At 34.9% G+C, this 11,158-nt stretch overlaps 1 protein-coding gene across 1 annotated transcript in view; it reads left to right on the forward strand.

Moving 5' to 3' along the window:
• LOC130933962 (zinc finger BED domain-containing protein RICESLEEPER 2-like) overlaps nt 1-8,918 on the forward strand; it is a 94,871-nt gene extending 85,953 nt beyond the window's left edge. The window contains exons 2-4 of the mRNA XM_057863553.1: nt 6,618-6,624; nt 6,737-8,711; nt 8,851-8,918. Coding sequence (XP_057719536.1) covers nt 6,618-6,624; nt 6,737-8,711; nt 8,851-8,918 — 2,050 coding nt within the window. The remainder of the gene's footprint in view (nt 1-6,617; nt 6,625-6,736; nt 8,712-8,850) is intronic.
• Nucleotides 8,919-11,158: the final 2,240 nt, after the last annotated feature.

Genomic DNA, 11,158 nt, shown 5'->3' on the forward strand with positions numbered 1-11,158 from the left:
GTGGTTGCTTGATTTAAAGAAGTTGTGCATTTTCACTCCAAATCACTTACTTAAGAAACAAGAAAGTGCATAAAGACTAACAAAACAAGTGAAATTAGCTTGAAAAATGGGTATATGATGACTTGTCATCACCCACCTACCTCACTTTCAAATTCAAACACTTTTTCCCCCCAAACCCACCCAATTCCATTCGGCCACTTTCCCTCTCTTTCCCTATAAATACACCTCTTCACTCCTTCATTTTCACACTTCACAACCACTCTCCTACCCCTTGGTCGAACCTATCTCTCCCTCCATCTCCTCTATTTTCTTCTTCTTCCCCTGCTTTCTTTCTTCTTTTGCTCGAGGACGAGCAAACCTTTTAAGTTTGGTGTGGTAAAAGCATTACTTTTTTGTTTTTCCATAACCATTTATGGCACCTATTACTGGAGAAACCTCTAGAAAGAGGAAAGGGAAGGCAAAAGCTTCCACCTCTGAGTCATGGGAGATGGGGAGATTCATCTCAAAGGTCCATCAAGACCACTTCTATGAAGTTGTGGCCAAGAAAAAGGTGATCCCTATGCAATTCAGCTGTAATTGTCATAGAGGAAGTCATCTTCATTGAAGAGGACAAACCCATCACTAAGAAAATGATGGAGTAAACAAGAGAGCCCACTCATGGACCTCAACAAGAGCATGAGGAAATGAGGAAATTCCTCATGAAATCCCTGAGATGCCTCAAGGGATGCATTTTCCTCCACACAACTATTGGGAGTAACTCAACACCTTTTTGGAAGGCTTGAGTTACAACATGGACCAACTATGGGTGGAGCACCAAGAGCATTCCATCATTCTCCATGAGATTAGAGAAGATCAAAGAGCTATGAGGGAGGAGCAACAAAGGCAAGGAAGAGACATAGAGGAGCTCAGGCATTCCATTGGATCCTCAAGAAGAAGAACTAGCTGCCATCACTAAGGTGGACCCGTTCTTTGATTTCTTTGTTCTTATTTTTCTGTTTTTCGAATTTGATACTTTATGTGCTATCTATGTTTGTGTCTTCACTACATGATCATTAGTGTCTAGTGTCTATGTTTTAAAGCTATGGATAACTCCATGAATCCTTCACCTCTCTTAAATGAAAAATGTGCTTAATTACAAAAGAACAAGAAGTACTTGGATTTCAAATTTTATCTTGAAATTAGTTTAATTATTTTGATGTGGTGGCAATACTTTTTGTTTTTTGAATTAATGCTTGAACAGTGCATATTTTTTATAGTGAAGTTTATGAATGTTAACATTGTTGGCTCTTGAAAGAATGATGAACAAAGAGAAATGTTGTTGGTAATCTGAAAAATCATGAAATTGATTCTTGAATCAAGAAAAAGCAGTGAAAAAGAGAAAATAGCGAAAAAAAGAGCAAAAAGAAAGAAAAAAAGAAAAAGCAAGCAGAAAAAGCCAATAGCCCTTTAAACCAAAAGGCAAGGGTAAAGAGGATCCAAGGCTTTGAGCATCAGTGGATAGAAGGGCCCAAAGGAATAAAATCCTAGCCTAAGCGGCTAAATCAAGCTGTCCCTAACCATGTGCTTGTGGCATGAAGGTCCAAGTGAAAAGCTTGAGACTGAGTGGTTAAAGTCGTGATCTAAAGTAAAAAGAGTGTTCTTAAAAACTCTGCACACCTCTAATTGGGGACATTAGCAAAGCTGAGTCATAATCTGAAAAGGTTCACCCAATTATGTGTCTGTGGCATTTATGTATCCGGTGGTAATACTGGAAAACAAAGTGCTTAGGGTCACGGCCAAGACTTATAAAGTAGTTGTGTTCAAGAATCAACGTACTGAACTAGGAGAATCAATAATACTATCTAAAATTCTGAGTTCCTATAGATGCCAATCATTCTGAATTTCAAAGGATAATGTGAGATGCCAAAACTATTCAGAAGCAAAAAGCTACTAGCCCCGCTCATCTAATTGGGACTAAGTTTCACTGATATTGTGAGATTCATTTTATATTCTCTTCTTTTTATCCTATTTATTTTTAGTTGCTTGGGAACAAGCAACAATTTAAGTTTGGTGTTGTGATGAGCGGATAATTTATACGCTTTTTGGCATTGTTTTTAGATATTTTTAGTAGGATCTAGCTACTTTTTATTATATTTTTATTAGTTTTTAAGCAAAATTCACATTTCTGGACTTTACTATGAGTTTGTGTGTTTTTCTGTGATTTCGGGTATTTTCTGACTGAAATTGAGGGACCTTAGAAAAAATCTGATTCAGAGGCTGAAAAAGGACTGCTGATGCTGTTGGATTCTGACCTCCCTGTACTCGTAATGGATTTCTTGGAGCTACAGAAGCCCAAATGGCGCGCTCTCAACTGCGTTGGAAAGTAGACATCCTGGGCTTTCTAGCAATATATAATAGTCCATACTTTTCTCGAGTTTTGACGATGCAAACTTACATTCAAACACCAACTTCCTGCCCTATTTTGGCGTTAAACGTCAGAAACAGGATAGAAGCTGGAGTTAAACACCGAAACTGGCATAAAAACTGACGTTTAACTCCAAGAAAAGTCTCTACATATGAAAGCTTTAATGTTCAGCCCAAGCACACACCAAGTGGGCCTGGAAGTGGATTTTTGCATCATTTACTTATTTCTGTAACCCTAGTAACTAGTTTAGTATAAATAGAACTTTTTTACTATTGTACTCACATCTTTGGATTATCCTTAGATCATCTTTGATCAGTTTTATTCTATCTTAGACTTTTATAGGGGCTGGCCATTCGTCCATGCCTGGACCTTCATCACTTATGTATTTTCAATGGTGGAGTTTCTACATACCATAGACTAAGTGGTCAACCACTTGATTTTTTGTACCCTTTCTGTCTCTGATTTCTCTATCAAACTCTTACACGAGTAATACCCATCTTATGAGCCTGGGCTTAGAATCCTGTTTAGTGAGTATATATCTCAGAGCAGCATGGTCAGTGTCAATAATGACCTTAGATCCTACAAAATAGGATCTAAACTTGTCAATGGCATAAACCACTATAAGTAATTCCTTTTCTATGGTAGTATAATTCTTTTGTGCATCATTCAGAACACGACTGGCGTAAATGACGTGTAAAAGCTTGTCATGTCACTGTCCCAGAACTACGCCAATAGCATGGTCACTAGCATCACACATCAATTCGAATGGTAAGTCCCAATTGGGTGCAGAAATGACAGGTGCAGTAACAAGCTTGGCTTTCAGGGTCTTAAAGGCATGCCGACATTCTTGGTCAAAGACAAATGGAATGTCAGTGGCCAAGAGGTTACACAGGGGATTTGCAATTTTCAAAAAATCCTTTTGAACCTCTGATAAACCCCAATTTTGTGGTTTATCTTATGCAGAATTTGGGGGGTTATCAATATTTTTCGCACTTATTCATATAAATTGCATGGTTTTGTGTTTCCTAATATTTCTTCATGGTTTAAAGCATGCTTCTTTGACCTTAAAAATGCTATATTTTAATCCTCTTCCATTACCATTCGATGTCGTCATGTGTTTGTTAAGTGAATTCAGGATCTACAGAGCAAGGATGACCTAGAAGATGGAAAGGAAGCATGCACAAGTAGAAGGAACATGAAGAATGGAGCTATGGAGAATTGGCCGCGACATGCACGCGTGGCCGACACGCACACGTGGCTGCTTGTAGCTGGCACTGGCGCACAAGAAGTAGCGCACTTGCGTACTCATGGATCGCGCAACTCAGATGAGGTGCACGCGTGTCCGATATGCACGCATGATGCCCAGCACATGATCTCATTAATGAAATCGTGGCTGAAGATTTCTGGGAGGCTCCAGGCCCAAATCCAACTTGATTCTGCATGGAAAAGACCCAAGAACTAGGGGTGGGCAAAAAAATCTAAATTTTGGATTTTAAACCAAATCCAAACCAAACCATTTAAAAAAAAAAACCAGTTTTAAACCAAAAAAAATCCAAACCAAATTACATTTATTTTATAATTTGGTTTTTGATCCAATCCATTTAAATGGTTTTAAATCTGGATCCAGATCCAAATCCAAATTAAGATCCGGATCTAAAATAACCCTAATTGAGTCCTCCTCTTCGACAAATCCATTCAACAAAACCAAATCCACTCTTCGCAACCATCAATATTTCTTCCCCTCTGCCTCTCGTCGGAGCTTGCTGGTGGTTCGTCGGCCTCTACCTCTTCGAGTCTATAGTCTTCACTTTGATTCGAGACTTTGTCTCTCTGCCTCAACCTTCCATTCGCGACTCTGTCTTCCCTCTTTTTCGGTTATCTTCTTTTGTTGGTGGCTCGCCGGAGCTCATGCTCATCAATTGAGGTAAGCTTCCTCCTTGCCCTTGGTTCTGAGTTCTGAGTTTTATTTGGGTTTTTTCTATTTTGTTGATTTGTTCTGTTTTGTTCCTTCATGAGTATACTGATTTGTTCTGTTTTGTTGAATCCTTGATGAACTGATTGCCATGCTCATTTATTATTTTTTTGGTTCATGCATGTACCATAATATATACAGTATATATGTAGCACTAGTTGTTTATATACGGTGTATGAATTTTCAAATTGAACCCCCCTAAAACTTGATTTCATAAAAAATCTACTTGCTGATTTAAGCCAATACGTAAGTGTTCTATATGTATTGTGCTACTTGGTTATATATATATATATATATATATATATATATATATATATATATATATACACATATATATATCAAACCAACAACCAATCTCCTAATCTCTTATAAGAATTAGAATTAGATAGACTAGTAGTTGAAGTTACAGGGATGAATGATGAATTTGAACAATGCTGCATAAGAAATAGACTAGTAGTTGAAGTTGCAGGGATGAATGATGAATTTGAACAATGCTGCATAAGAGGGATAGTAAGAACACTTGAAATGGTGACATTGATTCAAGAACTTTAGTAAGAAGTGTATTAACTGTGGTTCAATTAGCAATCATATAAAAAATCATTATTTAGTTGAAGAAAACTAATTTATCTTATACATGTTTCCTGCTTTGTTGTTCTGATTTTTGTTGTAAATAGAATTTTGTTCTGAAAAATCATTAACTGTGTTCTACCTTGGCCTTCTTTTTCTTATCATTATTTACTGCCTTGAATCTCTCGCTCTAGCAAGTAGCAACTATAATATAGGCAATGAAAACAACTCAAGATCTTAAGACTTAGGAGTGCTTGCTTTCACTAGTCCCCACCTTAATTTTGTTGATATGAAACACTACTGCTGTCTTGTTCTGTTGTTTTGAGGTACAGGACAGTGATTTAGTGAATTTTGTTGATATGAAACAACTCAAAATGCTAATGTTTCTTTTTCCATTTTATTCTATAATTTTCTTTCTTTTGATTGGATTTCTAGATCTGAGATTTGAAATTCTGTTTGCTCTGTAGATTCTGTTGAGTTTTCTTGTTGTTGCTGTGGCTGAACATGAAAATCAAAAGTGGTTGTTGTTGAGCAGTTTGTTGTTGAAGTCCCTGATGAACCTGAACCTTGATTTGCAAATTGTTTTTCATAAAATTTTGCCAAAGATAAAATTTACTATTTATATTTATAGTCATTGAAACTATCCTAATTGCAATTGGGCTTGACCAATATTTTTACTCGCAACACTTAACTAAATTATTTAGTTCATGCAGTAATAGCTAGTATTGTAATTCATAGATATAAAATAGTAGAGTGCGTAGCAGTAGCACTACTTGAGTGAAATTATATATACACGATACAACAACATCCCAGATTATATATACACGATACAGCAACAACCCAGATATATATAATAAGCCTAGCTAGAGCCTGGGTGGGTGCATGTGTATTAAGAAGTATTAAGAAGGCTCAAATTAAAGTGTTTTATAGAGATAGATGGAGGTGGCATGCATAGTAGTAGTATTTGTTTTAATTTGGGGATGGGGATTGGGGAGAGTTATGAAAAACTGGAACATTTGAAAGTCCAAATATAGCTTCCTCTAGTTGAATCCAATCTGTTATATTAAATGCTTTATCTTTATTCAATATTTCCTTGGTTGCATTATCATGTCTACACAGAATATCAAACATCAATATGAGATTTAACATGTAAACAAATTGTTAACTTATCAATTCAGTTTGCTCTTTAGTAGTATGTATTTTTGCTTGTTGACATTTGAGATATTTGTTTTTGCCACTTGAATTAATCATTGTTCATCAATAATGAAACCTTGTAGCATGTTGATATAATTGTTATAGTGGTGTATATGTATGACTTTCAACATTATTTTATTAGGTACTTTATAGTTTTAGGATTAGCTTTTAGATATATTTTTATTAAATGCAATTCTGAACTTTTAAGCTGAGGTGTGGAATATGATAGCAAATGAAGACTTAAATATAGGATAGCAAATGAAGACTTAACTTGCTAGCTTCTATTTTCTTTAAACCCCTTTCTGAATGTGTAACAGAAGATGGAAGCTATTGCACTCTAAAATTAATAGGTTAAAAAAAGGGGATGGCTGAGATTCATGAGCAGAACTAGATATAAAATAAAATGCAGGAAATCAGGGACTAATTGTCTAATTTAGTTTACTAAACATATTCTGATGCTTGAGTGACTTCTTTTTATAGGGATAAGGTAAAGTTAATGTTGAAGTTTTATTGGCTGCTATTTCTTTGGATTATTTTGTGTTAATTTTAGCATGTTTGGCATCAAATTTTGAGTTATGTACACCTTGCTTTATATGCAGAGCAAGATGACTGAAAACAGTAATATTGAAGCAGCAGGGATGTCCGCTAGCACTCAACCATCTTCTCCACCGTCAAGTGTTCGTAAGAATCGGTCAGCTGTCTGGGATCATTTTGATGTAGAGAATGCTATCGAGAAGAAGGCTAAATGCAAATATTGTGGTAGCTTAATACAATATGAGAATGTAACTAGCTCAATGGGTGGTCATTTGAGAAGATGCAAGCAAAATCCTAATAATGATTCGAACAAAAGAAGAAAAACGACGACCACACCGACTATAGATGAGCGTGGTGTTTTAAATTCACCCAGTGCTTCCAAATTTGACCAAGAGGAGGCTCAAAGGGCACTTGTGGAAATGTTTATTGGGGAAGAGCTACCATTTCACTTCGTTGAAAGCCCGAAATTCCGAAAATTTGTGCATGCTCTACAAGCAAGATTCAAAGTTCCTTCACGGACTACATTAGCACGTGACATTGGAGCTCTTTATGCTGAAGAGAAGATGAAGTTGCAAGATTTTCTTTCGACAAATTGTGGTAGAGTATGTCTAACCACTGACACTTGGACTTCAATTCAAAATTTTACTTATATGAGTTTGACAGCACACTTTGTTGATTTGGATTGGAAATTACATAAAAAAATACTTAATTTTTGTCAAGTGACAAGTCATTCAGGAGAGGTTATAGGAGCAACAATTGAATCTTGTTTAAATAATTGGAATTTGAATCGGGTCTTTAGTGTGACAGTTGATAATGCCTCGTCTAACGATGTTGCAATTAAATATCTGAAGCAGCGATTGAATTCTTGGAATAGCATTATTTTGAATGGTGAATTTATTCATATGAGGTGTTGTGCACATATTATAAACTTAATTGTAAAAGAGGGGTTGAAAGAGATTGATGAATCAGTCTTGAGGATTCGTAGTGCAGTAAAGTATGTTAGATCTTCTCCATCTAGAGCTAGTAGGTTTCAAAAGTGTGTTGAACTAGAAAAAATCCAATATAAAGGCTTGCCTTGCATGGATGTTGAGACTAGGTGGAACTCTACTTATCAAATGTTAGAGGTAGCTTTGAAGCATCGCAAAGCATTTGAGTTGCTTGCTTTGAAAGATAATGCCTATATAGGAGAGATGAATGGAGGAAAAGGGAAAGGTGTTCCTTCTGATTTAGACTGGGAGTATGCTGAGTCCATTGTACGATTTTTGCGAGTGTTCAGTGATGCCACTATACGTGTTTCTGGTACCTTATATGATACCAGTCATATGTATATGAAGGAAGTATTTGCAATTGGACGATTTATTCGTCATTCTTGTGATTCTGTTGATTTTAGTACTATGTCAATGGCAGAAAGGATGAGGGTTAAGTATGAGAAGTATTGGGGCAATCCTGATTCAGTGAATATGTTGTTATTGATTGCTATCGTACTTAATCCAATGCAAAAGATTGAGTATGTCAATTATTTCTTGGATTACTTCTTTGGAGAAGAAAAAGGAGGCGAATTGAAGTCAAAGTTGTCCAAGTGCATAAAGTTAATTTATCAGCAATACCAAAGTTCTGAGGAAGCAAGTGAAGCTGATACGCAAGATGTTCAAGCCAACAACATTAATACCGATCTTCATGGCATGGGCTTTTTTCTGCAAGCAACCGGTCGCAGAACAAATACAAGATCTAAACTTGATAGATATTTACAAGAAGAATGTGAGCCATACTCCCATAAGTTCGATATACTAAACTGGTGGAAGGTCAACTCAACCCAATTTCCAATTCTTGGAAATATGGCTCGTGAGGTATTGGCTATACCTGTTTCTACGGTAGCTTCGGAGTCAGCATTTAGTACTGGAGGAAGAGTCCTTGATCCATACCGCAGTTCTTTAACACCTAGAATGGTAGAAGCCTTAGTCTGCACAGGAGATTGGCTTAAGGAAGATCTTTTCTCTGCTTTAGATGATGATGGTGAAGTTCTTCAACAAGTTGATCAAGGTATAAAATTTGTTTCTTATTTTTTCTCATTTTATTTTATTTTTGTTTTTGTTATCTTTCTATTTTAGAATTTAGGTATTAGTTACCAATTAAAAGTTGTTGAATATAGACTTGATAATTAATTTGATTTCCTTTGCAGATATATTTTCCTCTAATGATGGTGCTTGTTCTATGGCGGCATCAATTGATAATCTTGATGATGACTAGGTATGCTTAATATTCTCATTTGGTTTAATAATTTCATTCAAAGATTTATTTTAAAAAATGACAAAGGTATATTTTGTTATTTGCAGATATATTTTTCTCAAAGGTTGTGGTTGTTTGATGATTTTGTTGGCAACTTGGCATCTTTTGATATTTTGTTAGAGAGATATTTTGGTGGTATTCTTTTGATGTCTTGAGAATGATTAAATGTTATATAGATTAGCTATTGTCATTAGATTTATAAAGAACCAAATTCTAGTTGTAAGAACCTATACACTTTAAAATGACTTTAGTATTAATTTTACTTTTTAAAAACATTATGGTTTAAAAATTGAATTTCTAAAAACTGATTTTAAAAGTGAATTTTTTGTTAAAATATCTGGTTTAAAAATTGAATTTTTAAAAACTAGTTTTAAAATTGGATTTTTGGTTGAAGAAACTGGTTTTAAAACTGGATTTTCAAAAACTGGTTTTAAAACTGGATTTTAGGTTAAAAAATCTGGTTTTAAAACTGGATTTTATAAAAAAAAAACCGGATTTTAGATTTGGATTTTAAAAAAACCGGATTTAAAACCGGCTTACAAATAAAATCAAATTTAAAACCGGTTTGTAAATAAAACCGGTTTTAAAATTTAAAACCAGTTTAGAACCGGTTTTTGTTTTTCCAAACCGGTTTCGCTCTTTAATCCAGTTCTGGTTTGGTTTTCTGAACCATAAATCTGGTTCTGAAGTGGATCAAGTTTGGATTTTTAAAAATCCAAACCATGCACACCCCTACCAAGAACTAATGGAGGAAGGGGGGAGCAATCATACGCACAACACACATAATTTTAGCTAGTTTTGGTTTTTGTTTTCTAGAGAGAGAAACTCTTACTTCTCTCTAGATCTAGTTTATTTTGATTTCCCTTTGTTGAATTTCTGAATTGGGTCATGTTAATTTTAGCTTCAATTACTTAATTTGAATTCTCTAGTTATAACTTTGTTTAGATCTTGTGTTGAATTTATGTTTTCTTGTCATTTGCATCTTTTCTTCTCATTTTATCAACTTTGTGGATCTTAAATTTTTATTAGTGCATTGATGTTTTCTATGATCGATAGTGTTAATTGAGTTGTTTTCTATTGATAATTGTTAGTGGGTACTTGTAATTTCTAATTAATTTTCAATTTGAATATGTCTTTTGTTAATGCATACCATGTGTTTGATGAAATGTTTCCTTTGATTATGGAGTAGTTTTCTTTACTCTTGGCCTAGACTAAGGGAATTGGGTGATCTTGAGTCATTAGGTCTAATTGATTTGGTGATTTGAGAACCCTAGTGGTCAAGTTGATACCCATTGACACTAATCTACTACGAAGCAAATTAGTAGTTGGATTAGGACTTATGAGTTGAGATTGATCAAGCCATTTGACGTACCTTAAGTGTTGAAGTAGACATTATACGTACTTCAAGCATAGAGGTAGACTTAATGAGCTTGGTTCCTCATAATTGTCAAGATATGGTTACTAATTCCTATGCCTAGCCAAGTATTGCTTTTATTATTCATATTTAAAACCCAAAAATCCCAATTGCTTGATTCTTGTTATAATTAGTTTAGTTGTTTACTTAGTCTTAGAAAAGAAGTAGCTTTATATGTTCTCTTGTTATATTGAAATTGCTTATACCTTGCTTTGATTGCTTTGATTTAGTTTCTTGCACCTTAAGATTTCTTGCATGTTAAGTTTAGTAGTTTAAATTCTTGTTTATGACTCTCAATCTCGGAATTCTAACCAATATTGACGCACATGTTCGTCCATTCTCTTGAAGACGATCCGAGACCAATACTATTGGTTACTTTATATTAGGGTTGACTTTGTGACAACAAAATCAAAATTTGACCAAGAGGATTATTTGTCGGTCTAGGACTATACGATGACAATGACTTGATCTTCTTATTGATTAAAATTCTAGACTGACACTAATCATCCCATCAACCTCCTGTAAAATCCTGCATGTCCTAGGAAACTTCTGATTGCCTTGGTATTAGTAGGTGGTGGAAATCTTTCAATCACCTCCACCTTAACTTGATCCACTTCTATCCCCTTGTTTGAAATCCGGTGCCCATGAACAATGCCTTTAGTCACTGATGAGCGGATAATTTATACGCTTTTTGGCATTATTTTTAGGTAGTTTTTAGTATGATCTAGTTACTTTTAGGGATGTTTTCATTAGTTTTTATGCTAAATTCATATTTCTGGACTTTACT

The sequence above is a fragment of the Arachis stenosperma genome, chromosome 6 (genome assembly GCF_014773155.1).
Source record: "Arachis stenosperma cultivar V10309 chromosome 6, arast.V10309.gnm1.PFL2, whole genome shotgun sequence".
NCBI classification, from domain to species: Eukaryota; Viridiplantae; Streptophyta; class Magnoliopsida; order Fabales; family Fabaceae; genus Arachis; species Arachis stenosperma.